Here is a 15,801-nt window from a genome sequence, read left to right as displayed (position 1 = left end):
ATATGTTCTAATAAAATTATGAACATTAGATAACAAAGCAAATAAATATAACATAAGCAAAAAAAAAAACAGTTGTCCCACTCTAAATGTGTGTTGTCTCGGCTCCCACTCTAAATGTGTAGTGTTTCGTCTCCCACTCTAAATGTGTGGTGTCTCGGCTCTCTTGAATGTGGTCACCTGAATTAAGCTCTCAGGAAGCTGTTGGTTGCTCACTAGCAGAATTCATTCTCCTCTGCATATGAGCAACTCTCATGATTTATTGAGTCCAGAAAAAGTTTTTAGGCACTTTGCTTCATTTTCAAAAGGCATTCTCTACATCGGGTGGGCAATGATTCCTCCACCTCAGATGTAACCTTCAACCAGTGTTCCAATTGGCAAATATGCCAAATCCTCACTTGACTTTGTAATATACACAGGCAGCCTGAGGCTCCAATACACTCACATGCCCCTGTAACTAACTCCGGATGACTGAACACTAGTGTTGAGCATTCCGATACCGCAAGTATCGGGTATCGGCCGATATTTGCGGTATCGGAATTCCGATACCGAGTTAAGATATTTTTGCGATATCGGGAATCGGTATCGGGATGAAGATTGATGTGTAAAATAAAGAATAAAAATAAAAAATATTGATATACTTACCCTCGGACGCGCCCTGGTTGTAACCACTGCAACCGCAATGCTTCTGTTCCTAAGAATGAGCGCGTGAAGGACCTTCGATTACGTCGCGGCTTGTGATTGGTCGCGTGAGCGGTCACATGAGCGGTCACGTGACCAATCACAAGCCGCGACGTCATCGAAGGTCCTTTACGCGCTCATTTTTAGAAAGGGATTCATGGCGGTTGCAGCGGTTACAACCAGGGCGTGTCCGAGGGTAAGTATATCAATATTTTTTTATATCAATTTATATCAATTTATTTATTTTACACATGAATATGGATCCCAGGGCCTGAAGGAGAGTTTCCTCTCCTTCAGACCCTGGGAACCATAGAGGATACCTTCCGATATTTGTGTCCCATTGACTTGTATTGGTATCGGATATCGGTATCGGCGATATCCGATATTTTTCGGATATCGGCCGATACCATCCGATACCGATACTTTCAAATATCGGACAATATCGCTCAACACTACTGAACACTGATTCTTAAATAACCTAGACCACGCTCATGGTTACATGCTAACATGGACCACCACAAAAAATGCTCTTCTCATTCTAACATGAAAGCATACTTAGCACATTAACCTCTGAGAAATGTAAAATCAATAAGGCATTGTCCTTACTGACTAAACCTTCATACATACCTGAATAATTACTTACCATGACCCAGGGGCTGGCTAAATGTTCTACATTTTGATTGATTAAAGCCATAAGCCGCAGTATTGTTGGATCCTCAAAATCAAATCTTTTGCTCAAGAGTATGGACACAATTATATTAGTAACAGCAGCATTAATACCAGTGACGTTATCAAAGGGCTTTCCTGAAAGTAAGGGGATAAAATATAAATATGTTTTATATTTTTTTGTTTTATTGATGCGTTGAATATTTGATTACATTTTTTATTACATGATCTTGAATTTACACTTGAGATGTCACCTCAACCCACAGAGGTGCTTTCTTCTGTATCGCTATATTTGCAGGCTATGTTGTAAATACTTAATAGGCAATCCCAATTTGCAATACATGGCAGAAGTAAAAAATGAATTGGAAGCCAAAGGTGACTATTATCAATCCCTTAACTCATTTCGACTTCATGTTAGCAAAAGATGGTAACTTATAACCGGCCCTGTGCGACAGTGGTCCATGTTCTTCCAACTGATGTTTTTCCTAGAAGTAAATATACCATGTACATACAGTGGTGTCAAAAAATGTTTGCTCCTTCTTGATTTCTTATTCATTTGCATGTTTGCCACATTTAAATGTTTCAGATCACCAAGAAATGTAAATTTTAGACAAAGATAAAACAAGTAAACAAAAGGGCAGTTTTTAAATGAAGGTCTTTATTATTAGAGGAAAAAGAAATCAAAACCTACAAGGCCCAGTGTGAAAAAGTGATTGCCCCCTAAAACTGGTTGGGCCACCCTTAGCAGCAACAACTGCAATCAATCATTTGCGATAACTGGCAACTAATTTTTTACAATGATCTGGAGGAATTTTGACCCACTCCTCTTAGCAGAATTGTTTTGATTGGCTCACATTGGTGGGTTTCAGCATATGAACCACCTTTTTAAAGGTCATGTCACAGCAACTAAATTGGATTAAGGTCAGGACTCTGACTAGGTCACTCCAAAGTCTTAATTTTTTTTTTTAGCCATTCAGAAGTGGACTTGCCGGTGTGTTTTATACCATAGTCTTGCAGCATAACCCAAGCGTGCTTTACCTTGAGATCACCAACTGATGGCCAGACATTCTCCTTCTGGATTTTTTGGTAGACAGCAGAATTAATCTTTCCAATCTTTCCATTTACCACAGCAAGTCTTCCGGGTCCTGAAGCAGCAAAACAGCCCCAGATCATGACATTACCACCATCATATTTTACTGTTGGTATGAAGTTCCTTTTCTGAAATGATGTGTTACTTCTACATCAGAAGTTAAGGGACATACACCTTCAAAAAAATGCAACTTTTGTCTCTTCAGTCCACAGAGTATTCTCCCAAAAGTCATGTGGACCATCATTATGTTTTCTGGCAAAACTAAGATAAGCTTTTATGTTCTTCCTGCTCAGAAGTGATTTTTGGCTTGTAATTTTGCCATGCAGGCCATTTTTGCCCAGTCTCTTTCTTATGGTGGAGTCATGAACACTAACCTTAACTGAGGCAAGTGAAGCCTACAGTTCTTTGGATGTTGCTGTTGCATCTTTTGTGACCTCTTGGATGAGTCTTCACAGTGCTCTTGGTGTAATTTCGGTCTACTGGCCACTCCTGGGAAAGTACACCACGGTTCCATGTTTTCACCATTTGGGGATAATGGCTCTCACTGTGGTTCGCTGGAGTCCCAAAACTTTTGAGTGATAGATCTCAATTGTTTTATTTCTCATTTGTACCTGAATTTCTTTGGATCGCTGCATGATGTCTAGCTTTTGAGGATCCTTTTGGTCTACTTCACTTTGTCATGCAGGTATAATATTTAAATTTGTTTGGTGCTCAGAATCATTTAAGGGTATGTGGACACTTTGCATATTTGCTTGCGGATTTTTGTGCTCAAAATCCACAGCTCTTGGCAGAAAACGCAGGTACGTTTTTTATGCGTTTTTGCACATTTTTGATGCGGTTTTTGCAGTTTTGATGCGTTTTTGTATGTGTTTTTGAAAGCTAAATGAAGATGTATTATTGAACAAAAAAAAGATTTATGATGTCATGTCTTGTTCAACTTCCTCTTTTACATTTGTCCAACCCACACTCCATTACACACACAGATAGATAGATAGATAGATAGATAGATAGATAGATAGATACATACTGTGGATAGATAGATAGATAGATAGATAGATAGATAGATAGATAGATAGATAGATAGATAGATAGATAGATAGATAGATAGATAGATACATACTGTGGATAGATAGATAGATAGATAGATAGATAGATAGATAGATAGATAGATAGATAGATAGATAGATAGATAGATAGATAGAAAGAAAGAAGGAATGAGATAGATAGATGCAGATAGATATATCTATGGATAGATGTAGATAGATATATGGATAGTTAGGCTACTTTCACACATCAGTTTTTTTCCGTCAGTCAGGATCCGGCAAAATTTTGCCAAACGGATCCGTTGCAAATAGTGAAAAATTGATGCAACTGATCCATTTTTGAGAAAGAGTGAGAATGGAAAATGTGCATGATTTGAATGGAAACATGCATGAAAAACCGGATTCGGAGGCCGGATTCATCATTTCACATCTCAGTTTCATACATTTTTCGCCAAATCCTTTCTTCTAAACGTTTTCTCCATCCGCCGGAAACAGCTTTTCTGATGGATCCAGCAAAAAACAGATGAAACATGTGGCCATCAGGAGCAATCCGTGCTAATACAACTCTGCAAAAACCTGATGTGTGAAAGTAGCCAGATAGATATATGGATAGATATATCTATGTATCTATAGATATAGCTATCTATAAATATATCTATAGATAGATATAGCCATAGTTATATCTATAGATATATCCATAGATATCCATCTACAGATATATCCATAGATATATAATAGCAAGGCCTATGTTTCTTAATGAATGTTTAATTAAAAAACAACAACAAAATGGAAAAAAATGGCTTAGGCTCCTGCGCAATTTTCTGCACCAGAGGGGAAAGCCAACAGCCAGGGGTTAATATTTGCAGCCTGGGAAAGGGGTTAATACAAATGGCCCCACCCAGGCTATGAATATCAGCCGGCAGCTGACTGCATAGCCTTTACTGGCTAATAAAATAGGGTGACCCCCCAAAAAATGACGTGGGGTCCCCCTATATTTTATAGCCAGAAAGGCTATGCAGACAGCTGAGGGCTGATATTCACAGCCTAGAGGGGGGCCATGGTTATTGGTGCCCCCAGCTACAAATACCAGTCTGCAGCCGCCCCAGAAATGGTGCATTTGTAAGATGCGCCAATTCCGGCACTTAGCCCCTCTCTTCCCACTCCTGTGTAGCTGTGGGATATAAGGTAATAAGGGGTAAATGTCACCTTGCTAATGTAAGGTGACATTAAGCCGGTTAATAAAGGAGAGACGTCAATAAGATGCCTATCCATTATTAATCCTATAGCAGTAAAAGGGTTAAAAAAATAAAGACACAGCCAGAAAAAAGTATTTTAATATTCTTAATTTAACCATACTTACCATACTCGCTCGCCTGCAAAAAATTAAAAATAATAAACTTTATACTCCCTGTCCGACGCAGTCCAATTAATAACGAGTGCCCCACGACGATGTCCCCTATAGAAAAGTGACATTGGGTGATGTCACTAGTCTACAGACCTTCAGTGACACACTGACAGGAGACAATGGCTCTTGCAGCGCATCACTGAGGTTACCTTAGTTCAGGGTCTCACTTTATGGCAACTCTGCGTGGGAATTTTTCCACACAGCAGTGCCACAAGTGAGACTAGGGAATATTTTTTACAGTGGCAGAGGAATACATTGGGGAAGGATACCTTCCGTCATTTAATTCCTGGAGCCCCTGGAGAGCGGTCGCATCTGATGTGGCTGATCTCCACGGGAGATCATCGTGGGACACTCATATTAATTGGATATCTGCGGATCAGGGAGTATACTGTTTGTTATTTTTATATTTTTTACAGGTGACTATGGCTTTGGGGATCAAGGTCACAAGGTGATGGTGAGTATGTGCTCTATGTTGTATGTATGAATGTACTGTATATATGTATTGTATGTTATATGTTGTATGTAATGTATGTTGTATGTCCTGTTATATGTGAACAGCTTAGAGATGCCCTTAATCTGGTAGACTGGGACAATATCCTCAGAAATGAGAATACAGATAATAAATGGGAAATGTTTAAGAACATCCTAAATAGGCAGTGTAAGCGGTTTATACCTTGTGGGAATAAAAGGACTAGAAATAGGAAAAACCCAATGTGGCTAAACAAAGAAGTAAGACAGGCAATTAACAGTAAAAAGAAAGCATTTGCACTACTAAAGCAGGATGGCACCATTGAAGCTCTAAAAAACTATAGGGAGAAAAATACTTTATCTAAAAAACTAATTAAAGCTGCCAAAAAGGAAACAGAGAAGCACATTGCTAAGGAGAGTAAAACTAATCCCAAACTGTTCTTCAACTATATCAATAGTAAAAGAATAAAAACTGAAAATGTAGGCCCCTTAAAAAATAGTGAGGAAAGAATGGTTGTAGATGACGAGGAAAAAGCTAACATATTAAACACCTTCTTCTCCACGGTATTCACGGTGGAAAATGAAATGCTAGGTGAAATCCCAAGAAACAATGAAAACCCTATATTAAGGGTCACCAATCTAACCCAAGAAGAGGTGCGAAACCGGCTAAATAAGATTAAAATAGATAAATCTCCGGGTCCGGATGGCATACACCCACGAGTACTAAGAGAACTAAGTAATGTAATAGATAAACCATTATTTCTTATTTTTAGTGACTCTATAGCGACAGGGTCTGTTCCGCAGGACTGGTGCATAGCAAATGTGGTGCCAATATTCAAAAAGGGCTCTAAAAGTGAACCTGGAAATTATAGGCCAGTAAGTCTAACCTCTATTGTTGGTAAAATATTTGAAGGGTTTCTGAGGGATGTTATTCTGGATTATCTCAATGAGAATAACTGTTTAACTCCATATCAGCATGGGTTTATGAGAAATCGCTCCTGTCAAACCAATCTAATCAGTTTTTATGAAGAGGTAAGCTATAGACTGGACCACGGTGAGTCATTGGACGTGGTATATCTCGATTTTTCCAAAGCGTTTGATACCGTGCCGCACAAGAGGTTGCTACACAAAATGAGAATGCTTGGTCTGGGGGAAAATGTGTGTAAATGGGTTAGTAACTGGCTTAGTGATAGAAAGCAGAGGGTGGTTATAAATGGTATAGTCTCTAACTGGGTCGCTGTGACCAGTGGGGTACCGCAGGGGTCAGTATTGGGACCTGTTCTCTTCAACATATTCATTAATGATCTGGTAGAAGGTTTACACAGTAAAATATCGATATTTGCAGATGATACAAAACTATGTAAAGCAGTTAATACAAGAGAAGATAGTATTCTGCTACAGATGGATCTGGATAAGTTGGAAACTTGGGCTGAAAGGTGGCAGATGAGGTTTAACAATGATAAATGTAAGGTTATACACATGGGAAGAGGGAATCAATATCACCATTACACACTGAACGGGAAACCACTGGGTAAATCTGACAGGGAGAAGGACTTGGGGATCCTAGTTAATGATAAACTTACCTGGAGCAGCCAGTGCCAGGCAGCAGCTGCCAAGGCAAACAGGATCATGGGGTGCATTAAAAGAGGTCTGGATACACATGATGAGAGCATTATACTGCCTCTGTACAAATCCCTAGTTAGACCGCACATGGAGTACTGTGTCCAGTTTTGGGCACCGGTGCTCAGGAAGGATATAATGGAACTAGAGAGAGTACAAAGGAGGGCAACAAAATTAATAAAGGGGATGGGAGAACTACAATACCCAGATAGATTAGCGAAATTAGGATTATTTAGTCTAGAAAAAAGACGACTGAGGGGCGATCTAATAACCATGTATAAGTTTATAAGGGGACAATACAAATATCTCGCTGAGGATCTGTTTATACCAAGGAAGGTGACGGGCACAAGGGGGCATTCTTTGCGTCTGGAGGAGAGAAGGTTTTTCCACCAACATAGAAGAGGATTCTTTACTGTTAGGGCAGTGAGAATCTGGAATTGCTTGCCTGAGGAGGTGGTGATGGCGAACTCAGTCGAGGGGTTCAAGAGAGGCCTGGATGTCTTCCTGGAGCAGAACAATATTGTATCATACAATTATTAGGTTCTGTAGAAGGACGTAGATCTGGGTATTTATTATGATGGAATATAGGCTGAACTGGATGGACAAATGTCTTTTTTCGGCCTTACTAACTATGTTACTATGTTGTATGTTGTATGTACTGTGATAGGTTGTATATTGTATGTACTGTTATATGTTGTATGTTGTATGTACTGTTATATGTACTGTTGTATGTTGTATGTTGTATGTACTGATGTATGTTGTATGTACTGTTACATGTTGTATGTACTGTTGTATGTTGTATGTACTGTTTTATGTACTCTTGTATGTTGTATGTTGCATGTACTGTTATATGTTGTATGTACTGCTGTATGTTGTATGTTATGTTATATGTTGTATGTACTGTTGTATGTTGCATGTTGTATGTACTTTTGTATGTTGTATGTTGCATGTACTGTTGTATGTTTTATGTACTGTTGTATGTTGTAAGTACAGTTATATGTTGTATATTTTATGTACTGTTGTATTTTGTATGATATGTTGTATGCAGTGTTGTATGTTGTATGTACTGTTGTATGTTCTGCTATATGTTGTATGTACTGTTGTATGTTTGTGGTTTTTTTTTACATTCAACAAATTAGCCGAATGATGGGACAACCACTGTCCCATCTTTGGCTAATGTGTCAATCACTGTCACTGTACCAGGCATAGCCCGATGGGACTTGTAGGCCCATCGGACGATGCCTGCACACACACCCCCAACAGACATGGCAGACCCCTGACATCCCCACACAGACCCCCAACAGCCCCGCACAGACCCCTGACAGCCCACACAAACCCCCGACAGCCATGGCAGACCCCCGACAGACCCCTGACAGCCCGCACAGACCCCTGACAGCCCGCACAGACCCCCGACAGACCTGGCAGACCCCCGACAGCCCTCAGGCGCCCCAACAGCCCAGCACAGACCCCCGACAGCCAACACAGAACACCAACAGCCCCGACAGACCCCCAACAGCCCAGACAGACCCCTGGCAGCCCCAGCAGACCCCCAACAGCCCACACAGACCCTCGACAGCCCTGCACAGTCCCCTGACAGCCCCGCAGACCCACACACACAGACCCTGCCGCACACACAGACACACACAGTCTCTGCCCACACACTTCCCTCCTCCTGATCTGCAGAATTTCCCCCGCAGCTAGACCGCAGATCTTTTTTACATCTGCAGTTTTGCTGCGGATGTGCCCGACTCAATGCAAGTCAATGGGTGCAGAAATGCTGCAGATCCGCACAAGGAATTGACATGCTGCAGAAAAAAACAACGCTCCGTTTCTGCGCGTTTTTTTCTGCAGCATTTGCACAGTGGATTGGGTTTTCCATAGGTTTACATGTCACTGTAAACCACATGGAAATCTGCTGCAAATCTGTAGCATTAAAAACGCAGCAGATCCGAGGTAAAATCCGCAACGTGTCAACATGGCCTAAGTGTGACACACATGGAAAATAATAGGAAATCAGGAAGGATGCAAACATTTTTTCACACCACTGTATTTGGCTTTAATGTATAATTGATCGACCTTAGATGCAGTATTTCCCCAGGTGACATACTACAAAACTCACCTTCATATGATTTCAGCTTTTGTATTAAATACTCAGTCTCCTCAATGATCTTGTCCTCTATGGTCTTCCTTCCCACTCCATAATCTCGTAGTGTGGAGAGTGTGAATCTTCTCATCACTTTCCAGTTCTCTCCATTGGAAAATACAATACCTAAAGATGACCGGATGGACAAGAGATATGTACTAAAATTGATATTTAAGACTTGACTGGCCCATCACTAAACCAAGAAATTCTCTGGCGGACCACAAAACAAAATAAAACCCCAAATAAAACTGCTTATTAGTCAGTCAGAGAAAAAAAAACTCACCTGTAAAGAAGAGAGCCCAAAAATATATATTTTTATAATAATTTTAATTAGTTGAGTTTTCTAGTTATCCTTTAGATTCCAAATTCAGCCAAATATTTAAGTTCAGATGTAGATATAGGAGGAGTAGGACTAGTATTAGACTTCAAAGACCTCTATCCTCCGGTCCAGAACATTTGCAGATTTAACCTAACCCCACCACATGCGATTTCTCCATGGACTTACACTACTCTCTGTGCCAATAAAAAACATTAACATAATAGCCAATCAGCAGCCACTCAACTCATCTTCTGTGCCACCACAAGAGAAAAGAGGCATTACACAAAGCCCTATGAAATCAAGATCATCTTGATGTAATACATGAACATAACTGGTTCTCCAAGGAGTTTATTTCCTTTATAGCAGTTTTTTTTAGTTAATAAATGAGTATTTAAGACAAAGAACATTGTTAATAACAAGGTAAAGAAATGTTATAAATAAAACAAAGACTTACCATAGCCTTTTAGAGCCTCTAAAAACACTGGTGTATCTGGCCTTTCTGCAAAATAGTCTGCATTTTTGACGAAAGCATCTTTAATGGTATCATAACCACATAAGACGATGGATTTCGACATTCCTATCTGGATACTAAAGACTGGGCCATACTCCTTAGCCAACTGTGAATACAAGAATGATCATACAATCACCAATGTCCTGAAATTGTTTTACCTTTTTTATGTTCACTGATTATAGGAGTTAGACTTTAGAGTAGACGTTATAGATCACAGGAGACTAACACCTATTTTGGGAATCTTAATATGGTTAACTAACATTTAGAGGATTTAGTCATAGAAATATAGATGCGAGCCCTTGTGCCCATTTTTCAGATCTAAAGTCCAATGTAATCACATCTAAACACCCAATAAGAGTTTATTCACATCTAGATTTTGGTGTATGTTCATAATAGAAAACCACAGCACAGTGCCAGATCTCGCATAAGATGGTTACTAGAGTTGTGTGGATCGATTTGAGCTGGATCAAATTTCCTTTGAATTTCACAAAATGTTTGAATTCACCTGAACCCTCAGATTTTCATAGTTGTATTGTTTTTAAGGTTGAAGGTAGACTTAAGTCCATCAAGGTCAACCTATAGACTAACATGTTGATCCGAAAGAAGGCAATAACCCCATGGGGCAGTTACTAATAGCTGCACATAGAGGAACAATTCTTTACCAACTCCACATCAAGACTAGTTCCCCAGACATCCCATCACAGAATCTAGTACCCATAACCTGAAATATTTTTTAATCAAGACAAAATAGTGACATGTTGGCTGCCATTTTGTTTGACTCAGTCTAGGGCAGTGTTTCCCAAACTCCACACCTCAAGGCCCCCAACAGATCAAGATTTGATGATTTCCTTAGTATTTCACAGGTAGTGCAATTATTATCAAGGGAACAGAAATTGCCACAGGTTCTCTCATCTAAGAAAATCCTGAAAACGTTCTGTTTGGGGCCGCAAGGAATGGAGATTGGAAAACAGTGATCTAGGGTCTGGATAGAAAAAATAAATAAATAAAAGATTATACTCACCTTGCATTTTACCTTTCTTGATTCACCAGCTAACTATCTGGTCATCCGTATGCTTGCTTTTTTACCTCCGGATCCAGTCTTCTCTACTATCATCACTCAATGCCACCTCTGGTGCTGGCAGGAACTCCAGTGAGATCATGATGTCATGGAGAAACACATGACATAATGTCATGTGAAGCAACGAAGAGTGAAGAAGACTACAAAAGGAAGAGAAGTCTGGAACCGTATGGAGGAAGTGAGCCAGAGGAAAAATGGAGGCTCCGATGCCAGGACAGGTGAGATTTCAAGTTGGATAATGTATTTTTTACCTCTCTGCTTGTTATGCTCTTGTATCTGGAAATCACATTTTCCAACTGAATTAAAGAGAATCTGTCTATCTGCAGTATACTCATCTCTAATGGATGCGAAATATGACCAGTGGATAATCTTGGTTTTTAAAGGAGCTCACCAAGATAGATTTGTTGTTGTGTCCATCATCTTGATAGGAAATTTAGTGCTCCATGCTGTTCTGCTTGTTGAATCTAAACCTGAGATTTAGGAGCCTTACCCCTCCATGGTCTTACAGTGCTATCTATGCCACCAATAGGAACCTACATTTGAACAGTGATAAGTAATGAATAGTTGTAAGAAAGGGCAGTAGAGAAGACTGTTTGACAGAAACCATCAATGATTGTTATGGTTGTGCGTACGGTACTGAGTTGTAGGAGGTGACAGAGTCTGTCAGGTGTTTTCCCCCCCTGTGAAAAATGTACACATATATTACGTGCTGCACCTTGACATTTACTAATGTTAATATATTGATGCTGTATTTTTTATGTACTATAATGTGATGTGTGTTATGTAAAGAAGTAGGGATATCATAGGTCAATAGTGGGAATAGAATAGTGGGGCACATTAAAGATAGGGAATAGGCATATTTGTTTAGGAAAAGACAGCATAGAGGTTTTCCAGTGAGGAGGCGTTATGGTGTAGTGCAGTGCAGAGCACTGAGGATTAAGTGAGGCACTTACTGGTTCAGCTCAGTCAGGATGCAGCAGTGAATAGTGACAGTCTGCCAGCCATGGGGATAAAGCTGTTATGGCATGAAGGGGCCCCAGGCTGATAAATGTGCTAGCAGTCACCACCTTCAACGGTAACCCATCCCAAGAGGATCCAGGACCTGAGGCCGGGATTAGGTCAGCTGAGATGGCCAGCCTTCTACCTTCTCCTATTGAGTCCGGATGAGTTGAACGGGAGGAAGCTGGGGGACATAGAACCACAGGAGTCTCAGAAGGGACAGGGATTGTCTGGGAGAGAGACAGAGATGCCAGGAAGAGCCAGAGATTGCCAGGTGGGACAGAGATTGTCTAAGGGGCTCAGAGCTGATCAACAGGAAGAACAAAGATTTTCAGGGAAAGCCTCAGGATTGACACTGCAAAGGAACTGTATGGCATCAGTGACAAAAACCCTGTGTTTAAGTAAAGTTGTACTGTTGAGCATGAACATGGAGTCCAGAGTGATTTGTGGGATCTGTGGGTCAGAAACTGGAGAGACAGTGCATGAGGGGACTTCAGCAACTGATGTAAGTGTTCTGCTGTGCACGCTGCACGTGCAGCAGAAGGGACATTACATTGCATTGGTGAGGCACCAGGGTGTGGGAACACTACAGCCCAGCTGCCACGACTACCACCCTGGTCGCTTTGCAGAGTCACAAAATATAAGTGATCATCTGACTCTTCCTGATACAAAGATGTATAGGGCCATGGCTGCTGAGAATGATCCTCAGAAAAGGCATCAGTTAATAACTATAAGCAGCAGGGACAATAAAACAGGAGAACATTCAGGAGCAGGATTGTAGATGGATTACCTGCCTGCAGGGCTGCCACTAGGAATTTCAGGGCCCCCTTGAAACTCCGCCCAGGCTCCAACCCCAGTTCCCCCTCCACCCCTCGAACCTTCCACAGTTCCTCCGCCCTCTCTTGGAAAAGCTCTACTTCTTGTGAATATCAGTCTGCACTTGGACCGCGGTGAATGGACTAGCCACAGATCTCCTGACCTGAGCTCAGCAGCCTCACAGCATGTATGAGGATGTTGGTGAGGGGATCAATGCCCAGTCCATTCACTGCTGTGCGAGCACAGACCAATAGCCCCATTTCAAAAATTACAGTGCCATAATAATAATAATAATAAAGAGGTTTCCTGATCATATATACCCACTTGCATCTGTGGCGCCCCAGGGTTCTGGTTGTCACAGTGGCATTGCTTTCCTCACGGGGAGAGTGATGTTACGCTTGGAGGCAAGAAGGGATAACTGTCACCAGGTAAACACAAGCATGCAACATGTTCACACTCCAGGCCACCAGGGGGAGCTTTTGATCCTATTAACTAGGTGACTCCCCATACATATGGTAGTTTGTAGGGAAAGTGAGTTAGTTCTTGCCAGGGAACAGACTGGAGCAGTCAGTAGCAGAAGAAGGTGTACGGAGCTGTGTAGCTGCAGTGCTGCAGCTCCTGGAAAGAGATTATATGAAAGCCAAATATATTGCAGTGAGCACACAGAAGAGAGAAGCACAGGAGAGGATACCAGTGGGAGACAAGTCACGAGCAGGCTGCCTCTTTCTGAGGCGCAGAGACCGGTAGCCGGAACACAGAGGTTGTAAGGGCATCTACGACTTACATCAGAGACCATCAGGACAGCTGAACTGCAAATTACCTGTCCGCCCTAATACCCAGGAGGCATCGTGACACCTATAGAGCCCGGGGAATGCAAGGGTCCCTGTAAAAGGCTCAAGTCACCAGTCATGCGGGTTATGTCCTTTCCTATATGGGGGACAGAGAGAGAACATCTGTGAGGACCTTATATGAAGCCATAGGCAGTAAGGGACTACAACACCACGTCGCTAGAGGAAGGCTTTAATCTTCAACTGGATAAGGGACTCCTAACTTGCCTCCAAGCTGGCAGGACCCTGCCTGCCCTATGATCTGGTGCCCTGGACTGTGGCTGCCTGAAGTCTTCAGTAAACAAGGTAAAGAGACTGCAACCCTGTGTCCTCGTTCTTTACTGTGCCATTGACCATCTTCCATCTACACACCGGGCGCCCTGGGGATACCCTTCACCTTTGGGAAGTTATATCATCTAGCTGCCATAACATCACCCTAGAGGACCCCTTAAAGCAGCGTCGGTCCCCACTGACCGAATACCACAGGTGGTGTCATGAACATAAACTCTATTCTCTTTGCCTTTTATATAGGCGCCCAGGGCCTTAGACAGGTCACCACCGTGACATCCCCATATGAACACCGGATCCGGCACCGGGTACCCCACGGCCCTGGCAGGGTGACTCACATCAATAATTCCCCACCCGTCTTCCAAACCCCAACCAAAACTTATAAGTTACTGGATGATCCTGAGCACTGCTGCCTGTTGTTACAATTGGGCATTTGGTTTTGCAGCAGGTCAGGATCATCCAGTAGCTTATACATTCCACTAGCCTCCCCCTGGGCCCTGTTGGATGCAGCCCCCAGTCACCACTAGCCTTCCCTCATTAGCCACACGATACCAGTCCAGCCACAGCCACAGTGAGCCACCTGAAGCCTCTTCTCACCAGAGAGACTCCCCCTGCTCATCCACCTGCTGCCTCACCCTGCTCATCCGCCCGCCGCCTCACCTTTCTCGACCGCCCGCTGCCTTCTGCCTACTCATCCATCACCACCAGTCAGAAGAAGAGAACAGAAAAAGTGATGACCTCCAAGACCACATACAACCTGCAAAAGCGAGAAAGGGTTATACCACAGTGCCCTCTGGACGGGGTCACACAGGGGAGAATGAGATACAGCTCAGCAGACAGCATAACACAGGAGAGGATTATATACACAGGTCAGCAAACAGTATCACACAGGAGAGGATTAGATACACAGCTCAGCAGACTATCACACCAGATAAGATTAGATACACAGGTCAGCAGACATGATCACACAGTAGATGATTAGATACACGGCTTATCAGACAGTTTTACACAGGAGAGGATCAGATACACAGCACAGCAGTTAGTATCACACAGGATAGGATTAGATACATGGCTCAGCAGTCAGTATCACACAGGAGAGGATTAGATACATGGCTCAGCAGTCAGTATCACACAGGAGAGGATTAGATACATAACTCAGCAGTCAGTATCACACCGGAGATGATCAGATTCACGGCTCATCAGACAGTATCACACAGGATAGGATTAGATACACAGCTGAGCAGTCAGAATCACACAGGATAGGAATAGATACACAGCTCAGCAGACGGGATCACACAGGATAGGATTAGATACCTCTCAGCAGACGGGATCACCGAAGAGAGTGAGACTCACTCTGCTCCCGGCCTCCCGCCTCCATCTTCTCTCATCCGCCGTCCATCCCCGCGTGACACACTGCACACTGCTCTGCTCCAGAATGAGGAAGTGGAGCAGCATCTGATGTCAGGAAGGACCATGAAGCACCTGGGCCGGCCGCAGCTTAAAGGTACAGTGCCAATTTACATTCGCCGGATGCATTAACAACACTGTAGATGTATTTTCAAAACACCCCAGTGCTCTTACGCATCGGGCATTCAGAAGTCTTGAGCAAAATGTCCAGGGGCCCGATGAGGAGAAGCAAAGAGAGGGGGCCTGAGCGGACCAGGCTGCCAGCATGTTCGGGCCCCCCTTTCTGCTTCTAATGACTGGGCCCCATACAGTAGAAAGGGCAGTAATTGCCTGATGGCGGCCCTGCCTGCCTGGAGCTTCCACAGATAGAACTGTGGAACTGTGTCTAAATCTTCAGATTTTGTAACTGAGAATAAGAAGCAAATGTGAACAAAGTGTCACGT

The 15,801-nt window shown here is 42.5% G+C and overlaps 1 protein-coding gene across 4 annotated transcripts in view; it reads right to left on the bottom strand.

Moving 5' to 3' along the window:
• The window catches only part of LOC138638747 (cytochrome P450 2K4-like), a 177,604-nt gene that overhangs the window by 100,222 nt on the left and 61,581 nt on the right, over nt 1–15,801 (bottom strand). For 2 of the 4 annotated variants that reach the window (XM_069728298.1, XM_069728301.1), the window contains 3 exons: nt 9,887–10,049; nt 9,090–9,239; nt 1,322–1,482 (listed from right to left, as the gene is read on the bottom strand). In XM_069728298.1, coding sequence (XP_069584399.1) covers nt 1,322–1,482; nt 9,090–9,239; nt 9,887–10,049 — 474 coding nt within the window. Of the gene's footprint in view, nt 1–1,321; nt 1,483–9,089; nt 9,240–9,886; nt 10,050–10,964; nt 12,205–13,656; nt 13,764–14,611; nt 14,709–15,801 lie in introns of all 4 variants that reach the window. The other 2 variants (XM_069728299.1, XM_069728300.1) reach the window with 2 other exon arrangements.

Source organism: Ranitomeya imitator, chromosome 5, assembly GCF_032444005.1.
Source record: "Ranitomeya imitator isolate aRanImi1 chromosome 5, aRanImi1.pri, whole genome shotgun sequence".
NCBI lineage: Eukaryota > Metazoa > Chordata > Amphibia > Anura > Dendrobatidae > Ranitomeya > Ranitomeya imitator.
This window is presented reverse-complemented; position numbering and strand designations above follow the sequence as displayed.